At 35.2% G+C, this 21887-nt stretch overlaps 1 protein-coding gene across 2 annotated transcripts in view; it reads left to right on the forward strand.

Annotated features, from left to right (window-relative positions):
* Nucleotides 1–15427, forward strand: part of LOC129802727 (nuclear factor 1 X-type) — a 29512-nt gene extending 14085 nt beyond the window's left edge. Inside the window, exons 3-10 of one of the 2 annotated variants that reach the window (XM_055848766.1) lie at nt 518–757; nt 5431–5586; nt 7565–7940; nt 8001–8060; nt 8122–8232; nt 8311–8487; nt 8552–9595; nt 14017–15427. In XM_055848766.1, the coding sequence (XP_055704741.1) occupies nt 677–757; nt 5431–5586; nt 7565–7940; nt 8001–8060; nt 8122–8232; nt 8311–8487; nt 8552–9595; nt 14017–14180 (2169 nt within the window). In that variant the 5' untranslated portion in view covers nt 518–676 and the 3' untranslated portion in view covers nt 14181–15427. Of the gene's footprint in view, nt 1–517; nt 758–5430; nt 5587–7564; nt 8061–8121; nt 8233–8310; nt 8488–8551; nt 9596–14016 lie in introns of both variants that reach the window. The other variant, XM_055848765.1, reaches the window with a different exon arrangement.
* The last annotated feature ends 6460 nt before the right edge of the window (nt 15428–21887 follow it).

Here is a 21887-nt window from a genome sequence, read left to right on the forward strand (position 1 = left end):
GTTCATAACCGGTTTATTGCCGGTTCAAAACCGATTTGAACCAATTCAGACTTATCTGAAATTCGAAAACCTTTCCAACGGGCCTCACTTAATCCTACACGGTTGGAAATACGTTGTCTGAAGGCTTTTTAACCTTTGACCTTTAAAACCCGTTTTTTTTAGGAATACTACGATATGATATTTTCGTATATAGACTACATGTCCGCCTAGACAACTCTTTAAACAATCGTACGACGCATTTTCGAACAAACATTGTCTGGAAATATTGGAAAAAAATACCAAAATTACCGGTTTAAATTGGATTGAGACTTGAAGACCTTTGATATGAATACATACTCATTCAGAATGATTTTTAAATATGCTTTTTAGTGTCTATTTTTTATCTTCAACCGTAAAAAGTCGTTGAAGGGAAAGGACAATAATTTTTGGTATAGGCGAAATATCAAAAATAAAAATAGAAATAGAGAAATTTTGCAAAGAAATTCCATATTGATCCTGGGGGAACTTTCTCTTACAGGATAGTTATCAGCCCTGGCGCACAGGGGACTTGTGGAAGGGTGCTAAAGAATTCACGTGGTGAGTACAGGAGGATTCAGCGTGAAGGGTGTCCTCGTGGTGTTTGGTGATCGTGGAAGTGGAGGACACGGCTGTCCCGGAGCTTGGCGGGAACCGAGGCATGTTTATTCCAGACTCGCTGAGGAGCTGCATGATCGAAACGGACGTCACATCTTACCTGCAGACACCATCCTCAGGACAGGTGCTTGTGCTCTTCTGCTACCAACCAGCTGAAACCCATATCATATGTAATTAACATAATGTCATTAACATAATGATGTTGTACCTTACAAAAGAGAACGATAACACAACACACGTGAATTGCGTCCCGATCAAATCACCATCAATTGGACTTATTTTGCCATTAAGTGCATTTTGAAATTTAGCTGAAATATGATTTTAATTGTCTCGGGCCCAGAGACCGAATTCGCAATCAATGACCCTTCTCAATTTGCACAGTATTTAGAGAGGAGGATGGGGATGGTATGGCCTTTTGCACTTTTAACCCCTTTGGCCGTCGCCGGATTGAATTGAAAAGTAATGCAATGCATGGGGAAATGCATTCAATCACAGCGTTTGCTCTTTATTCAATTTTCATCCTCAATTACTGATTAATGTGACTATTGATCTGGTTTTGGGGGCAAGGACCACTTTGCTGCATGATTTAGATAGACAGTTTTGTCTGCATTTATGATTTTCAACACTGCAGAAATTGATGAAAAAATATTTTTGAAAGGGATGGCTCATATGGAGAAACCCGTGACCATTATAATTGCGCGAGAAAAGTTTTACGAAATTTAAGAAACAGAAGAATACTCTTCTGTTTCTTGAAACGTAGCGGACCTAACGGACCCTGTAAATTTTAATAACATAAATTTTAATAATAAATTTGTAAAAGAACGTATGAAATCTACCGAGAAACATGAGAAACAAGGGGTAACTCATAAACAAAGTTACTTGAATTCCCGGTTTTCCGAAAAATTGTTCAGGTTTCCTGAAAAAATGAATGATTTTCTGGGTTCCTCAAAGAATCTGCGACCAGACTGGTTTGCGTTCTTTGAAATTACATAACCCTTGCTTTGAAATGTTTTGCAAAACTTGAGAATTTACAAGAATCTCAAAGAAACGTTTTTTGAATGACTCAGGAAACCCAAAAAAAATTCTTATCGGAATTGCTAAAATTCACTGAGAAATTAGAGAAACCTTAGAATTGTTTCGTGAAACTTGAGATACAACAGAAACTTGTATAAGAATCCCAGAAAAACATTTTAAAAAACTCAAGAGCCAAAAAAACTCCAGATAACTCAATGTATTTTACAAGAAACACAAGGAAAAACTTTTAACAAAAAAATATGCAAAAGTGGAAAAAGTACAGAAGTATTACAAAAAGCTCCAAGAAATGTTTATTAAGACTGAAGAAACACAAAAACTCTCTGAGAAACCCAAGAGTTTTTACGAAAACTTCCGATATTTACTGAAGAAATGTTCGAAATGTTCTGCGAAACTTGAATGTCTTAAGAAATCGACGAATCTCGAAGCAATATTTTTGAAAACTTCAAGAAACCCAAGGAATTTTACGAGAACTTAAATATGTTTACTGAGATTTTCAACAAACTTTCATAATGTTTTGCGAAACTAGAGAAACAGGAGAGATTTTACAAAGAAAGCACAAAGAAATCTTTCCATAAAACCCAAAAACTTTCTGAAAAGCCCAAAAAAATACTAAATCTCACGTTATTTAACAAGGAATCTTCAAAATGTTTCACGAAACTTGAATAACTAAAGAAATTTCACGAAAAAGCTTAAAGCAAAATTTTTGAAAACTTCAAGAAACCCAATAAATTACTGAACAGCCAGAGGAACCTTCGAAATGTTTTACGAAACTTGAGTAACCTGAAAAATTTTTACGATGAGTGCAAAGAAACGTTTCTACTTTGAGGAACTAGGCCACCGCCACCACGCCTCTCCATCTTCGGAGACTCGCAACCATCGGCAGTCAGCATCGAAGCACATCCAGTTTTTTAAGGACATCATCCATTACGTCTTTCCATCTCCTTCTGGGATGGCCTTTCGGCCTTATTCTCTCCGGTCCCGGATTCCATAGCTTTTTGGATATTCTTTCGTCAGGCATTTGGTACATATGACCGAGCCAACTCATTCTTCTTGCCTGGTTGGGTTCTCTGACAGACTCCGATTCATGATACATTTTGATCCTAAAATTCCCCGTTGTAGCATCTTTCACGGGCCCAAAAATTCTACGTAGGATCCGTCTTTCGAAAACCAATAGTGACCTCTTATCTGTGTCGGACATTCTGGTTTTCAATGGCCAAAAGATGTCTCTTGAGCGGAACACAGATGAAACCAAATTAAAATACCTCTGTCTAACCGCCAGTTTCTCATTTGTCTCTATCCTCCGAACCGAGGTATTTGAAGTGTTTGACGCCTAAAAATTCCAATCGTTCATCATAATGTAATTGAAGAATAACGACTGTGGTTAATATGAGTTGGAAAAATTCGGTATAGCAGCCAAAATAAGAACTGGGTACTAGTTTTTACGCATCTTAGCGACGTTTCGTGATTTATTTGATCACTTCCTCAGGCTCTGTACAAAGAAATTACACGAAACATTGATGAGATAATTTTTTGAAGTGACAAACATCTTTAACTTTAAACGGAAAAAATCAACTTACACTGGTAAAAATAAAAGGGTCAAATTGACCCTTTTCTAAAGGATGGATCATATTTGACTCTTTGAAAGGGTCACCAGGTACCCTTCGAAAGGGTCACGGTTTTGACATCTATTTAATTCCGGAATAAACGAATAAAAAAACAATGAAAAAGTGATCTTTGGTGTTCGCTCAGATGAGAGAAATATGATATCAGTAATAAGTTTACAATAAAACATGATTATTCGTGATAAATGTGCATACTAAATTTCAAGAGATACAAAAGTGAACCTTTCAAAGGGTCAAATACGATCCATCCTTTTGAAAAGGGTCAATTTGACCCTTTTATTTTTACCAGTGTACAGAGCGACACAAGTGGCACCCTGGTCAAGAAAACACATATTATTCACCATCCACGGACGAGAAAATACAATGAACTAGATAATTAGGACGCAGCACAACTAAAAATCACAATTCTCAGAGCTTGTCGTGGATCAAAGGTTCACTGATTCCAAATCAATGGGGAGTACCAGGAGCTCAGGGCACTTCCCTCAGCCCTGTTGTTGACACACTCTCTCTCTCATGCTTTTGGATATAGTATATCTCCATTACATTGAGATGATGTGCCCTCCTAGTTCAGTCCAGAATATCATTTTTCCAGTTCATCATAATGTTTTGCCGGTATCAAAGCGCGCCGCTGCCGGTGAGAGAAATGTTTCGCAAAGCTCAAAAAACCCTCGAACTGTTTACATAAACTCATGAAACTTACTGGGAAAACCGCTGACACTTCAAAATGTTTTGCGAAACTTGAGAAACAAGAGAAATTATATGAGAAATCTAAAAAGGTTTCGCGGAACGTAAAAAAACATCAAGAAACTTTGTGTCACTATAATGTTGGAATGAGTCACCCCTTAATTTTTTAAATTTCTTTTTTTTGTTCAAAGCGTTCAAAGACAAATTTGGATATTAAAAATCGTTTTTTATTAATTTCTGCCCAAATTTTCTCACAGATATTTTTTTTTAAATATGGGAATAATAGTCACTGATTGCGAATTAATGCAATATTCTTCCAGGAAAGAGAGAAGACGTGCAAGTTGGGACGCATGACCACGTTGAGTGTCTCTCTGTCGTAACGCGCTGTAATTGTGATCCGTGTGTTTTGATTACTTATCAATTTTTGACTGTGTATATAAGAAATTCTCTACTCACTGTCTTTCTCTTCTTTTTATCTTCCAAAACACACCAAAGAACTTGAAAAATTCCGCGTTGATGTCTCTCAGTGTTTTTTTCTTAAAACAATTTCTATTGCAAAAAAACCATCAAGTGCATTTAATTTCTAAATTCAATTTGTATAGGGCTCGATGCGTTTGTAATTCAGGTTGGATTGCAGACAATCAATCAATGTGCATAAGACTATCTTCTGGTCTTTCGTCGCACTTTTACTGCCCAATCATAAACCATTTTGACCCACTATTTAATGCACTTTAATCAAATTGTGTATTCCATGGTGAAAAATGATGGAATTTCTGAGATTTGTCACGTTTTTTTGTAAGAGTTTCACCTGCTTTTTGTCGATGGTGACAACTCACGTGCGAAATCACGCAAGATATCAAGTTAACTAACTGAATTCTCTATCAATTCTCCCCTCCTAATGAATCTTTTAAGGATAATAATTTTTTTGGAGCATGAATAGCTATTTCTGAAATTTTTTGTCACTAAAAAATATTGCCTAAACTCCTAAAATATTATTTTTTTTTACAACAATCGACTTAATAAAATTGAATGTACTGTGTATTGTGGAAAATGCATGCGAGCTTTAATATGTGCTTAATGTGCTTTATTTGTCTTTAAATGTTCCTAGAGAGCTTTTTATTATAAATTTACAAATAATTGCAATTTTTTTTATTTAGTTGAACAAAAGATGTGATGGAGGGGAGAAAGTTTTTTAAGAAAAAGTGATATTAAACAAAACTAATACTTAACAAATCCTCTCCTATAAATCCCTGACACGTCCTCCAAATGCTTCTTTCCACGCTGCTATTTTATAAAATCATTTATTTTTAAATACTATTCAACTTTTTTTTTTAATCTATGAATCAGTGTTTGTTAACTTTTTGTGTGTTTTTCAATGTTCAACTATTGATTTTGTACACTAAATATTAATGTTTATTCCATACGAAAAAAATGGACAACATGGTGACAACGTCAGGATGAATTTCATCCCTTTATTGAGGCCCTCCTGCCATTTGTTAAGTCATTTTCATACACATGGTTCAACTTGCAAGCGGCGAAAAGGAAGTACTACAAAAAGCATGAGAAGAAAATGTCCCTGGAAGAGGAGAGACACTGCAAAGATGAACTGCAAGTGAGTTCCTTTACTTATTCCTTTACTTCCAGGAGTGTAATAGGGGAGACCGGGGAGGTTTGGGACACTTTTTCATGTTTTGACTTTGAGACAGTATTCCAAAAAACCACGATACTGTCTTACAATTTTATGCGGTCTATAGGATACTCATGGGTTTTGACTTTGTAAAAAGTACTCGATAGAACTTGGAAAACAACTGAGTTTTCTTGGAAAAGATAAGTAAAGATAAGTGGGGCAGTATGGGACGCAGAAGGGGATATTTGGGACGCGTTTTTTCACGCATAATTTGCATTATTGGATCACGTTAATTAATTTTAAGTACTAGATAAAAAATATTTCTAATAGAAATAAAAATGTTTAATCTTTTTTTTCATACTTACACTGGGAGAAATCCGAAAAAGCTAAAATAAATTTCCGGAAATGTTTATTTTACCACGCAGTATTGATCCGAAATCGGTGTAAATATTACCCTTTTCAGGTGTATTAGGGGTTAAAATTACCCTTTTTCATGTTAATTTTACCCTTGAAAAGGTGTAAAATTAACATTAAAAAATGTTGATATATTTTTATACCTAAAAAGTCTTAAAGTTATGAGGAAAAAAAGTTAATCGCACCCCGGTTTTTCCTGATTGTAGAAATTAATATCAATTTAATTTGTACAGTAGAGTCATTTATTGTCAATCAATTATTTAAAGTATTTTCTTCATATTTTCCATCTACCTTTCTTTGCTTTTTTAATTCTAAGCATTGCAATCATGATCATGAAATTCCTCACGGGAGTACCTAGCTAGATTCTCTTGCAATTTTTAGTTTTGAACTCATTGACGGATTCCTGTTTGATTTTACGACAATTGCATGTCACCTGTTTTTTCCTTATTTCTCTGAAAAATCTCTCGTCTTGCGCTTTTTGGAGAATTTGTGAGAATTGTAGAGGATATTGCTCGAGAAATTTTCGAGAAAATAGTTTTTAATGGGATTGAGCAAAGGTCGAATATCCTCTAAAGAGTAAATTGTTGATTCTTAAAATATTGACGGTTTAATTGTCCCTTGTAGACAACTGCAACTGGTAAAGTTTGCACAAGGAGATTTCCAGTAGAAACTGGGCATTATTCTCCATTTTGACAGTAAAAAATTGCACGCCACCTACAATCTTGTCGAAAATCAATGTCCCATTCATTCCCTTTCAGGTGTCCCAAATATCCCCACGTGTAGTTTTGGCATTAAAAACCTTTAAGTAAAAAACAAGAGCGTATAATCTATGAAGCTTTTATATAAATATGTTCCCAAATTACACTGCTAGCTAATGAGATAAAAAAGTTTTGATTATATATCGCTAATATAAAATAAAAAGAGCAAAACTTAGAAATCAAAAAATACAATTTTTATCAATTTTTAAGAAAGTGTTCATAGAATTAAAACAATAAAACTGAGGATATCCATTCTTTTTGTCAATATACATTTTAATATTGTTTACGATTGAATAGTGGTTAAATCCCATTTATTTCAAAAATTAATGAAAAAACCGCCTTGTCCCACATTACTCTTGTCCCAATCCTCCCCGGTATCCCCTATCTAAGATTTGAGATAAATAGAGTCCTTCCTATAGTTCCTATGAGTTGTACTGAAATTGCTAATGGAGTGCTATTGGCCTCAGTTCAATGACCTTAACCACCTTAACCTATTTAATTATTATTTTTTAATCACAAAATATACGTTCTAAATATTTCTTACGGCAAAATCGGTAAATATTGGTCTATTCGGCAGCATTATCAAATTGAAGACCGTACGGATCGTACTTGCTTGGTTACATTTCATACTCTGACCGCCAGATTGAGCTTTTAAATATGACAGTTTTACCTGCCAAATTTGAATTTAAAAATAACAGTTTTAGCCCTTATAGTTAAGTTTAAGTGTGATTAAAAAACTACAAAACGCGGATTAAATATATAAAACTACTAATTTCGGTTTTTGTAAACAGAATGAAAAGGCTGAGGTAAAGCAAAAATGGGCCTCGCGACTGCTGGGTAAGCTACGAAAAGACATCACGCAGGAGTGTCGTGAGGATTTTGTACAGAGCATAACGGGGAAGAGGCAATCGATATGTGTGCTGTCGAATCCGGACCAAAAAGGCAAGATGCGTCGCATTGACTGTCTACGTCAGGCAGATAAGGTGTGGCGTCTGGACCTTGTGATGGTAATCCTATTCAAAGCCATCCCACTTGAGAGCACAGATGGGGAGCGCCTGGAGAAAAATCCTGAATGTACTAAACCTGGCCTATGTGTCAATCCCTACCACATTAATGTCTCTGTGCGCGAACTGGACCTCTATTTAGCCAATTTCATTAATAGTCACGGTGAGTGGAGGTCCTGGTCGGAGGACCGAGATCCCACTGATGGTGTCTTTCCTTCCGCAGAAGCACTAAGTCCACCGATTTACAACAACAATAAAAAGGATGACGAAGGCAAGCGCAAAGGTTCGCTACTGCTACCTCAATCTCGGTACTTTCTTATTAATACATTCTCTTTTTGTTGTAGAGTCTCCATCGACGGGTTATACTCATAATCCGTACAATGGTGTTGTCTGCAATGACATCATACTGGCGACAGGTGTCTTCTCATCGCGAGAGCTATGGAAATTGTCCAAAGGTCCGTCTCCCGAGCTAATAGGAAAGAATGGACCAAGTATGCGCCTCGATATGCTAATTATCCTCTTTTCTACTTCAGGCTCAATTCTCGATGAGGGCGGAGATGGATCCGGTGGAATCCAGAGCAATGCCAACACCATCAAAATGGAGAATTCAGCTCCTTACTATTGCAATAGCTACTCTCTGTCCACAGCACCTCCTAGTCTTGTGTCAGATCGAAGTCAAGGATCTTCCATGGTCGTCTCGAGTGGATACAGTAAGATGAAAATTACTTTTATTTACAGCTTATTATTTTTCACCATTGTGCTTGATATTTACAGTTGATTTAGTGGATCCTCGAGCTATGCACCTGTCAAATTCACCCCTGCTTCGAGGTCAGGGGAAAAATGACACGTGTTCATCTCCTCCAGATGCATCCAATAGTTTTCCCGTGATCCTTCGATCAGGCGAACAATTGGGTGCTACAACTGGTAATGCGTTGCACAATTCCCTGCCTTTACAACGCTACTCGGCCCATCCTAGGCTCGTGGCAGTTGGTCAGGCCAGACCTGATGACGTGATGATGACGCATGGGGCAATGGGTTCCGTTCCAGCTACCTCAGCGCCAACTGCATTCTACCAACACAGTCCTGGCGATGGTTCTGAGGTAGCCCATGCGGAGCACCATCAACAACCACCTGAGGGTCATTCACACAGCAAGTATCCAGAGAATGGGCACGACACATTGTCAGACTTTGTGACATTTGTGTGCCAAGAGGCTGAAAACTCACCGCAGAATGTCCAAGTGCAGCAGGTTCTATCACGCAGTCCCAAGCCGCAGTATTCGCAGTACAGTTCAATGCTGCCACCACCACCTCTGCCTCCTATGGCCAGGCCTGTTGCCATTATTCGGTCAACAGGTGACCTTACGATGATAACCTCACCACCTTCCTCCATTACACCGCCTGCAGCAGCTGCCCTATCATCACCTCATCAGGAACCTGAAGCTGGTTGTGCGTCTGCAGCTGAAATTGGTTCTTCGCCACCTCTCAGTCCACAACTCGAAGCTTCGACTAGGAAGTCTTTGACGCGAATTTCAAGTCCCTATTCACTGGGCAGGGAGTACGCATTCAATCACTTCCATAGTCAACCAGCACAGCTTTTTAGTTATACGGGAGGAGGACAGTCTGTTGCTTCGTCCACTATGTCAGGAGTCATAAGTCCCACCAACTTAAGCCTGTACTCCTCACCTGTTACCACACCGCGCACCACCTCACGATCAAGGTGGAATGCACCTTTTCTTCTGGAGGAAGATTTTGGTATGATCACTCACCCAGTATCCAACAATACGCCAGAAGCCAACACAGTCATCCTCATGGAAGAAGGTAAGAAAACATCTTGTGATGACATAACAAGATCTACACTTTCACTTTTCTTATTTATTCGGCTCGACTAGCGTATTATACGACCGAATACCTAATGGACCTAAAGTTTACCCTTTTTCATGACAACTTAGGTTATGTTAGGTTTGGATGCATTATGCTTCCCCGATTGACTATTTATTTAAAGTCAAGATGAACCAAGCCAGCCCGTCCTTCATCACAGATCATTGCATTACCAAGCAGCACTCGTTTGATGTCATATAAGTTGGGGCACTCACTATATCCTCTGCACATTATATTCCATTGGATACGACCATACTATTCAGATGTTTGTTTAGCTAGTGACCGGTTACTTGATTAGCAATCTGTCCGACTTTCCAGCGGCTGCCTCACTCCAAAGACAACTAAATCTAAAACTCTCGGTTCTGGAATACGCGTTCCTACTCACGATCAATCATACTTTGATGTCTAAAAACCGGTCCCATTTTCTGCAAAACAATTAGTACGATGGACCAAAACTGTACGGCTCCAGAAGGTCCAAGAAGTTTTTTAACTGAAGACTTTCTTTAAGTGATTTTTTGCGACCGAGTACGTAACTGAAGTATGGGATAGATCAACGCACGCTAAATAAGAGAACGTTGCTCCCAACGATACACTCTGCATCGTCCGTACAGTAACACGGTGCTTAGAGAGCGCTCCGGTGTCCGATGGGCAGACTGTCCCTTAGCAGCAATTGCACCATCGCTGATGAGGAGATAAATCATCTCCAGTAGAGAGATGTTTAAAATCCTTTCTGAACCGATATCTTCTCCATACTTAATTAATCAGTAATCGTGCTACAACCAATTACTGGCCTTGATTTGACTCAGAACCCGTCGCCATTAGAGCCTGTGCAACAATTATATTGCTGTTGAATTCCGTGGTGGAATAATCCGCTAAGTCCATATGTAGTCCGCCCAGAAGCGTCTTCCCCGTAGTATAGATGCTTCTTCACTTCCTGACATTTAGTTGTTTATATCGGGCAAAACTGCAGTTCACAACTGTGACGGTCAAGTAATAGATCTTATCCATCTAAGACCCGACGGTCTTGCGTATAGCACCATTAAAATCCTCTGTATCACTGAGATCCCCACCTCCAATGAACTGGCGCCCTGGTTTACAACATCGCATCGGCACAACGGAGACTGAGTTAGCCTAGTTTCCTCGATGTAACCATCACTTTACTGTTTTAACAGCACTTTACTGTTCTCAAGTACTGTCAAGACTATTTGGTGATTTTAGAATACGACAAGAACTGGGAAAAACGAGCAACTTCTGTCTTTGGAAAATAGGAGTCGTTGGGAAGACAGTCGATACAGAAACCAACACAAAGAAAAGTCAATACGCAGAAGCCGTTGAGTAGCATTTCAATAAGTCCATTGGGTCCATTGGCCCACTCAGTTGCTAAAGATTTTCTAAGCTCTGTCGTCCTCATCCTTAACCACCTTCTCCATGGTTTGAAGAAACCAAGAGCAAGACTGAAGTTTTCCAAGAGCTTCTCAAACTCTATTAAACAACTTCGGAGAATCCCCATCGACGTCTGTTGTCTTTCGAGCGCGCTACGGCGCTTCTCAAACGATTGAGAGACTTTCATGTCGTCCAGTATTGGTCACCACTAGGAAGAAGGCCTTCCCTTAATTCTACAAAATCTGATGGAAAGACTTCCTTCCACAGATTGAGCCTGGCCTCCTCCGGAGATTGGTCAAGTGGTTTGACAGACTGAAAAACGCTCCTGCGAGACTTCAGCCTTTTTCTTGGCTTTTGTGACCATGGAGAATATGTCTCGGTTCAGAGAGAACCTTGGATATCTCTTTACTGGAGATGATTTATCTCCTCATCCATGGAGGAGCAATTCCTGCTAAGGGCTAGAGTTTGTCCACCGGAGTACTTTTAAGGACTCCCTTATAATACGGGCGGTATCGTTAAGAGCGACGTCAACTTGCTTATCGTGCGCGGATCTCTTCCATACTTCAGTTGCGTACTCTGCTACGGAGAAAGATAGGGCAAGTGCAGAGGTACGCATCAGTTTTGGCTGAGCACCCCACTGAGCGTTGACGAGTTTCCGCAGTAAAATATTTCGTGTTTTTACCTTGTTCTTGACATTACTGCAGTGGGTCTTGTATGTGAGATTTTGAGCGAGAGTTACTCCACCCTCTTCAACTAATTCTATCCTGACACTTTATCCGAGTTATCCCAGTTTTTTTAGCAGTGCTGCCAACTTAACGAGCAAAATTGTTGAGATATAGAGTGAAGTTATCAACAAATTGAACTTAAGCTGTCTATACATTAGGAGAAAATTTCATCAATATTTGCAATAAATATTTAATATTGATGAAAATTGCCTACACATTAGCAAAACATATGGACATGAATTTGGATTATTGAAGAAAATTTGTCTAATGTGGAGGCAATTTCTTCAATATTCGTTTCAATATGGATGACTTTTCTTCCATATTGTCTTTCAATATTGTTTACCCCTACACATTGAGACAAATATCATCAATATTATTCTTCCATAATATTATTGAAGTGGAATATGGAAGAAATGGTCAATATCAAGTTCATTAGATATTTTCTTCAATATATTAATTTTCGTTTTCACACAAATTCGAATATTTTGTGTTGCAGAATATTCGAAAAATGTTATTTGTCGATTTTGGTGCAAGTTCAAAAAGAAAAAAAAGTGTGTTTCAGGGAATGTAACTTCCTAGTGGAATTTACCCCAGTTTTGGTGAAAGTTTTTGTTCAGATATAAATTGGGGGTAAATTGAGCATCTGGACATGGATTGAGGCTTCTGAGACAAAGCAGATCTCAATCCCAGCATCCAGATGGAGAACAGATCAAGGTAAAGAATTGAATTGGGATGGAAGTGAGACATTCTATTGCATTAGCAGGTCCCGTGAATTTTTTAGTTGGAACACAACTCGTGGATCTCTTCAATATAAACCTGAACACTGACTGGCTGACAGACAAGGAAAATATCAAGGAATAGATAAGGCGCGAGATCTTATCAAGCAAAGAGACTGGGAGCCACAGTTGAAGTGACACAATATTGGAAAAAAGAAAGAGATTTTTGTTTATTTTTTTGTTAATTTTATTTTTTTAATAAAAAAATTTTAAATAAAAGTCTTCACAATTTTATACATACAATAATTTTTTGTTTCTCTGAGATTTTTCTGTACTTCTGGAGCAGAGTCGTATCCATAATCTGTCTGCAACTCCCTTCTGTGAATCTCAGGAAGAGCTTCTGAGTGTATCCATGAACCTTTGGGCAGCACAAGCACTTACAAGTCAGAACAGTCCCTGCTTGTGAATATATAATTCAACAGCCGGATAAGAGGGTCCCTCAACTTCTAAATGAAGAGAATGTTTATTGGATGTGGAACTAAAGACATCCGGATGTATTTAAACCACCAACTGTTGGATCCTGCATCCAGCTGACACTTTCTACATTGTTATCAGGGACAACTTCGCAGTCTTTGCATCATCAGGGTGATCAAGGATAACTTCTCAGCCGAGGCTGGACTGACAGCAGCCACCCGTCCGGCTCCGGCAGCTGCTGTCAGATTGTTACAATCTTCGGTTTTCAGCACTTCAATACCTCCATCAAGGAAACTGAGCACAGCTAGCAAATCCCTCAGTCAGCAATTCAAACTGCTGCACCACTTCTCTAGAACGACAAACACATCGCACTGATGCTTTTCACTCTTGTGAATTACAGAATTTTCCTGCTGCTGTACACTTTTCAGAAATTTATTTTGAGCAAAGTTTGAGGTTATGTTTTATGTCTCGAAGTTCTGAAAAACTTTATTGTCGTCCGGATATGTGTCGGATCATTTTGGAAATTGGAATATGGTATTAAATAACTCTACAGTGATGCACAAGAGGTTTACTACCAATAATTAAAAAAAAAACGAGTGAAAACTTCTAGTAAAACTTGGTTGAATCCCACTACAAAAAACATCTCTCGAAAACACTTCTCCTTCGCACTTTTGGACAATTTTCCACTAATATTCACTAAACACTATCTCAATGAACTTCAACAAACACTTTCCACGCTTTTCCAGCAGCCAAATAATAAATTTTCACGAAAAATAATCTCAAGCCGCAAGAAAACTTGAGAGATGACACGAACTGTCAATATTGAAACGTATTAGTTCCTGTGTGGAGGCATTTTCTTCAATAATTCTCTTCAATAATTGAAGCTTTTTATCAATAGTATTATTGAAGGGCCACTCATCCATATTTTTCCTAGTGTATAGACAGCTTTACACAATTTTTCAATCAAACGATCAATGTTGGCCATATTCACATTCGTGTAAAATGTGTAAAATTATACACCTTTTACCATTGTGAAGATGTAAAAATATTCTTTTTTTTACAGATCGCTTTTTCCAACAGAGTACGACAGCTGTTGACGTGATTGACAATACGGGTCACGGGATAATAAGCCGTGATCATGGTGTTACGTCAATTAATACAGGGGTAGATGGAAATGTGTCAAAAACGGACAATGTTCTCATTTCACCAAAATCTGAGATCTTGTAGTGTTATTTGTTGCGGCATGAGAGATTTTTCGGTCAAGGAAAAGCCTAAGGTAATGTGCCTTAGTTCAGAAACACACACACACAGTCATTAAAAATGAATTAAAAAAAAACTTGTGAAATTTTACTAATATGTAATCCAATTGCATCTTTTTACAATTAGCAATATGAGAGACTTTCTTCCATATTATGTAAAAAAAAATATCTAAGGCTTTGAAGAAGTTTTGAGGCGAAATTGAAGTAGAAAGATTCTTAACTGAAAGTGTAAATTTTGGTCAATTTACACTTATGATATTTTGGACATGAAACTTACAATTTTGGTCAACAATTGTAAGTTGCATTGTTCAAGATTCAGAGGGATTCTTTCCTTCAGTTTTGCTCGAAAATTCTTCAAAGAACCATACTAAGGAAAAAGAAAACTTTAAAAGAGTTTATTTGTGATTCCAAAGAGCAATTAAAGTTACTCAAAGCGAAATAACCTGTAGAAAACTATCAAAATACTCAAAAAAAATATAATCAAATTATCTTCATTAAGAATCCTCTTTCAATTAACAGAAGAAAAAATATAGAAATAATTTTGTGCTTCCACTTAAAATGGTCACTTAATTTTACCCTCTTTTTGTTTTCTCAAATGTGGTCAATAGTAAATAACGGGAAACTCTAGAGCTAACTTAAAAAAAAAAATTGAAAAATTTACACGAATTAAGGAGAATTTGTAAAAATTATGGTGCAAGAAAATATATTTAAAATTTTAAGAAAAAAAATATTAAACAATAACTGATTAATATATTTACACAACGTAAAACGAAGAAAAAAAAACCCTAAAATTTAGAATTGTTAAATACAATATTAAAAAAAAAAGAGAAAACGGAGAAAGATTACACTGTAGGCTCATTAACACTTTATAAGGTAGACTTTACACATTTAATTACTCTTTATTGAATTTCTAAAGAAGTTTTAAAAAAAAAGTGGTCAATAAGTTAGAATATTTCGCGTAGAAGAGCGGTAATAAAACTAATGGTAGATTGAGAGAAACATTATAAGTTAAAAGAAAAAGAAAACACGAGGAAGAAAACAACGAGAGGAAGCATTAATTAAAAATATATAGCCAAATATTGCCTTGTAGACTTGGTCAAATATTTATACATTAATATATTTCAAGATGATGAAAAAAAAATTACAATAACCATATACACAATACACAAGTTAGAAATTATATTAAAAGAAAAGAAAAAAAAAGAACAGAAAAAATATAAAGATATTCAACGAAAAGAGAGAAAAGTGAAATATTTTGAAATAAGATGAAATGGTGAATTTGAAATGAAAAGAATTGAATGAAATAGGAGAAAATGAAAAGTACGTACCTCGCTATTTTTCGTAACTTTCTTAAGGAAAAAAAATCATTAAAAAAAAAGAATAAAAAAGGAATTGTAGAAATGCAAAAAGACAAGAGTTATTTCCTTTGGAAATGTCATAGTTGTCAATTTGTGGTCAAATAACTTGATTTCTCATGATTTTCCAAAATAATAAAATTTCTGTGTCACAAATTTCTCGTATTATAAAAAAAAGGAATTTAAGGAAAAACAATTTTCAGACAATAATTCAATATAATAAAAGTCAATATGCTTTTTATTTCTTGCACAAACAGAAGTTTATTAAGTAATAAAAATTCTGCAATGCAGTCAAAAATTAAAATATAAATAAATTTGCGTGTGTTCTAACTCGGGAAGTTTTCACAGAAGAGGTAAAGGTTTTCATGCAAGATAACATTTAAAATTAAAGCAATAACTTAATGTTTTCCCGGGCCTGGGGCTTAGCCACTTGGTTTAACTTTTATAGCTTCAAGACATGCGGAATTCTTAAAGACATTTCGATTTTATACATTCTTGAGACTTAAAGTTTAGCCACATGGCTTAAATCTTTCCGGACCGCAGGATCTGCAGTACTACAAACCATTTCCATAATTTTTCGATTAAAATTATCTTAGCTAGAAATTAATTGAGATGATAATTAAATTAATTGGCATGAGAATTGGATTTTTATCGGTTCTAAAAAAAATGTTTTCCCAGAATAACCATATATTTCCAAGGGGTTATTCATAAGCAAATAGCAAATACATAGTAGCTCGAGTTCCCGGTTCGCTGAAAAAAAAACAATGTATGGTTCCTTGAGTTCATAGTGAGTTCCTCGAGTTCTCCGTGGTTTCCCTGGATCAGATTGGCTCAAGTTTCCCTGAAACCCCTTGCATATTCCTTTTTGAACACCCAGAGTTCCAAAAAAATGTGAAAATGTTAACTTCTTTAAATTCTTAACTGCAAAATTTATGGAAAAAAAATCAATTTACGCTAGTTTGTTTCTCTTGGCTATTTGAAAGCTATAGCACATTTCTAATATTCATTCATTCATTTTCAACTGTTTATATTAAACAGGATCGCGGGCTTAGGAACCTAGGTTCGCAATCCACTGCTGTCGATCTTCCGCCACAAAAAAAAAATGTTTGCGGCCATTTCCAAGGCGATTCTAAGCAAGATTTTGTGCAATTGCTTCAGCTTCCTTGTTCTGAGTCTACTCCGAGGCCGAAGTTCCCCCACAATGACTTGCATAGCTTTAATTATCAGAAAATTTTGTATTTTTGAATGTGATAGGGTAAGTTTGCCAAATTCCGGCCAGCTTGCAATTTCGGCCACCTTTTTTGTTCCTCGAATTTCCATGGACTTTTAGATTTTACCTAGAGATTATACAATGCAAAAGAATAACAAAAAATGTAGCTTCAACAAACGAGATGATGTGAAAAAGACATTGGAAGCATTCCCGAAGGACAAGGAACTATGAGAATGAAGGTGGCCGAAATAGGGCACCAAAGCTATGTCTATATTTTCATTCATTTTAAAATGTATTAAGAATGATATTAGAGTAAATAAAGACGGTAAACTCTTTACAAGGTTCCAAGCAATACTCTTTAAGAAGAAAAAATTAAAAAAGATCAATTTGAATTTAAAATATTACATTTTAAACTTGAGACTTTGACTCTTGCATGCAACTATGCCGAAATTTGGCACACTTATCCTACATGCTTGAAATTGCCCAATTTTCTCCTCTTGAATTTTAAAACCTTACAACACTGGGATAAACCTTCAGTCCGTGTAGAACAGTCTTAAGATTTATCCATATAATTCCTTTGTACGTGAGATTTTAGAAAAAAATTTACAAAAGATTGCCTATTAAGAGCAGTAGATCTAATTAATTTAAAAATGAAATCAGTAGTAGTTGCTTATTCTTTATAAACTAAACTAGAAATATTCAGGAACAGGATTAAGCATATAAAGCAGTCTTCAGACTAGAGTTTTAGCCCAGTTTCCGAGGATCTTATTTTCTATACAACAAGAAATTGCAGTGATTTCTCAAAAATATATTAAGCTAATTGCTATATAGTCATTAGAGGAGAGATGGAACACCTTCTTTATATTCAATATTGTGGACACGTTTTTAACGCGAGATAAAGCGAATCTCTCTACTGGTTTGTTATTTGAAAACTCTAGATTTAGGATATCAATATTGGAAAAGCCTAGATGAAAATAATCACTTCGAAAAATAGGATTTAAAAAAAAATGCATTTTGAGGCACTCAAAAAAAAAAATGCGGTAAAAAATACTGAAGATTTACGAAATGCTTGTAAATTGTTTAACCCACTAAAAACTTCGTAAAATTTCAAGAAAGATTTGGTCGTAAATGTTCGTAAACACGCCGAAAAGTATTCGTAAAATTTTGTCATTTGTTTGTTGATTTTTCCAGACAAACGAACAAATATTTGTAAAAGATTCGCCAAATTATCATGTTACGAACAATGTTTGTGAGACAGTACAAACTTTTACGAACAATTTTATGAAATGTTTTATTCCGTGTGTACACCTTTTCTTATGCTTGTCCAATCAAGGTTCATAATGGATTTTGCACTAAAAAAAATTAAACGCGTTCCAAAGATGATTATCAAGCAGAGCTACTGAATCTGAGGAGCTATATGGAAATGTATTTTGCCTTATTCAACTATTCTATGTTTCTTTTTAAGAGAAACATTCGTTTTATGAAATTATAAAAGTTACACCATAAGGGCAGAATCACATTGACAATAAAATGCTCACCGTATTTCGTTAATTTATGTCTTTTCATTGCAATTCTTCCGCAAATTCTCGATTACCGTATTACCTTATCTCATACTCGGTGGCACTAGGTGAAAATAATATAAGAAAATTGGAGAAATAAAACGAAAATTCGATAAACGGTGAGCAAAAAAAACTAAGAGAACTTATTCGTAAAGTTTGTTTTTCTCACCGTTTATCGCATTTTCGTTTTATTTCTTAAGTTTTTTTTATATTATTTTCACCTAGTGCCACCGAGTATGAGATAAGGTAATACGAAAATCGAGAATTTGCGTAAGAATTGCAATGAAAATGCGTAATTTAACGAAATACGGTGAGGCTACGGCGAACATTTTACTGTCAATGTGATTCTGCTCTAAACCTTAAATCTGAAGAGGGTTGTTTACATCTTCTCGTTATTTTTTTTTATTAATTAAGCTGTTCATCGATAATTTCCTGTTTTACCTTTTAAGATAGATACCATAAAATTATCTGAGGTTATTTTAATTTCTAATATATCTGGCATACCTTTTAGATTGGGAAAATTTCATGAAATCAGAATTTGCATAACTTTCTTTCTTAAACTTTTTGCATGTTCCTATTTCATTCCTTCGCGCTTAAATCTAAATTGAATTTAACTTGATGAAAACGTGATTTACGGTTAAGTGCAATAGAGTGATAGAGACATGTCGTCGGTTGCATCGACCTTTGTCATATCTGCAATTTTTTTGTGTCTGCATTTGGCAGAAGCAATAAGAGCAATAATCCCATGTTGCCTCTTGCATGAAATTCTGACATAAAAGAAATACAGATACGACAACGGTCGATGCAAGCGACGATATATAGTACGTATCACAAAGAAAATGATATGAATTTTGACTTCATGAAATATTCCAAAATTGAAAGGTATAATCAAGAAGCATAAGAAATTAAATTTGATCAATAACAAAACTACATTTTTCAAAAAATGGGTTTAGGGTAACTCTGTTATCACGGTTATCACACTTGAACATTAAAATTTTAATATGATTCACATTAATTGTCGCTGGTGAGAGTCCAAATGTGTAATTTGTGTGTTTGAATCATTTTATATTCAAAATTTAATCTATTTGTTGATAAAAAGGTAGACTTTGCCCGCAAAATTTGATATAAATTGATTTATAGCATTAATGCGAAAAATTAATGCGATTTTCTCTTTAATTTTTTAATGTGAAAAATATTTGTGCTTTAGGTAAATTTAAAATTATTTTTGCAGGCCAAGTCCACTTCTTTATCAATAAATAGAAAAACCCCAAATATTAAATATATCACCAGCGACAATTAATGTGAATCACATTAAAATTTTAATGTGCAAGTGTGATAACGCCGTAAGTGTGCCAAATTTCGGCATAGTTGCATGCAAGCGTCAAAGTCTCAAGTTTGAAATGTAATATTTTAAATTCAAATTGACTTTTATTATTCTTTCTTCTTAAAGAGTGTTTCTTGGAACCTTATAAAGAGTTTACCGTCTTTATTTACTCTAAAATCATTCTTAAAACATTTTAAAATGAATAAAAATACAGGCATAGCTTTGGTGCCCTATTTCGGCCACCTTCATTCTCATAGTTCCTTGTCCTTCGGGAATGCTTCCAATGTCTTTTTCACATCATCTCGTTTGTTGAAGCTACATTTTTTGTTATTCTTTTGCATTGTATAATCTCTAGGTAAAATCTAAAAGTCCATGGAAATTCGAGGAACAAAAAAGGTGGCCGAAATTGCAAGCTGGCCGGAATTTAGCACTTACCCTAATTTAATATCTGTCATACTGATTTCAGCTCATGGAGTGGTATAAACCTTTTTTCTTCTCTTTTTATCTTTGAAAATCGTAAAATTGAGTGCTAATCGAATTTAGTCTTATATCGATCTAATTTATTTTTTTACTGACTAAGATAGCAGCCATTTCTATATATATCCCAAAATCGGTCTGACATTTTTTACCGTTCATATTACAATTTTGTATTTAATTATGGCGCTGGCGTACCAAAAATACAAAGATTTGCAATTTCGCTTTGGGAATGTCTAATAACAAAATGTTTTATAAAATATTGCTAAAACGGAGATAGGGGGAAGTGGGGCACCTTTGAAATTGGGCTTTTTTCTCATATTTTCAAATGGCATTGAGGCTTAACATGATGTAATTAGCTTCGCAATTGGTTTGTTGAGCTAAATTATATCATAATAAGATCCAGTTTCATTTAAAAATAGTTGAAAAAAGCTCAATTTCAAAGCTGCCCCAATTCAAAGGTGCCCCACTTCCCTCTACATGAGAACCAAACACATGTTTTAATTTCTTATTTAGAACATAGAAAATAATTTTATTCGCTACATTTGAAGTTTAATTTTGTTTTTTATTAAACAACAAAAAAAATTAAAAAAATGTTGGATAAAATTAAATTTCTTCGTGAAATTCCAGCACAATCAGAACACATACAAATTTATTTATGTAATATTAAATTGACTTAAATCCTTTTCTGATGTTTTATTTTTTGGGATATTCATCATAAAATAATTTTTCCTCGAGTAAAAACAAAAATCGCCAATATTCTTAGATAAACTTTTTGAGAAAATAAGCGCCCATTTAACACACAATATTATTTTCTCTCTTTCGTCAAAAGAAATAAATATATAAAGCTTACAAATAATGGAGAGAGTATGAAAATAAAAGAAAAATACTTAATATATACACACAATTATAAAGACTGCTCAAATATATTTAAACTCTAAAGAAAAAAAAAAGAACGAAAATGGTGAAAAATGTGTAAAAATTCTAGCAATGATGCTTCATTAGAAGACAGAAAGTAAGAACTAAATTAAAAAAAAATAACGAAAAAGAGAAAAAATCGTTGCCAATTGTAGCAATTCTTTAGCATTGAAATGCTCGGAGAAAAATCTGGTCAATTTTTCTCTTAGCCAAATTTGGTTACATCCATTGATTACATTTCTCTGTAATCAATTTCTGTAGCTGCGCAAAAGTAATTTTTCAAAATGGGAAAATTTTGTAGCAAGAAAAGCTTTTTTCACTGACTTTTCGCTGGAAGAAAATTCAATCAGAAATGGTCATTTTGATTGAATTTCCGTGAAAACTCGCTGAAAAAAAGGCAAGGTAAGACGTAAAGAATTGCTTTAAGATCCCCAAAGTGTAGTCTTATTTATAATTTAATAAAGAATTTGTAAATTTTTAATAGGTCAAATTAGTTACATTTTGAAAAGAAGGAAGAAAATGAGAAAAAGAATTCTCAAAATAGCTTTTAAGTAAAGTTGATAATAACCCAAGATTTAAAAGAAGAAACAAAAGATATATACTATAGAGAAACGCATAACAATTGTACTTAAAAAAACCAAATTTACTAAAAGAGAAAAAAATGAAATACAAGAAATTATGAACAAGGAGATGAACGAAAAAAGTGCCAAGCGCTATAGGTTGTAGTTTAATAAATTCATACTCATAATTTAATTAAGAGAAAGAGAATGAGATTAATTACCCAATGTGATGGTCAAATTAGAAATAATTAAAGAGAAAAAAAGGAATGTGAAAA

Source organism: Phlebotomus papatasi, chromosome 2, assembly GCF_024763615.1.
Source record: "Phlebotomus papatasi isolate M1 chromosome 2, Ppap_2.1, whole genome shotgun sequence".
In the NCBI taxonomy this organism is placed as follows: Eukaryota; Metazoa; Arthropoda; class Insecta; order Diptera; family Psychodidae; genus Phlebotomus; species Phlebotomus papatasi.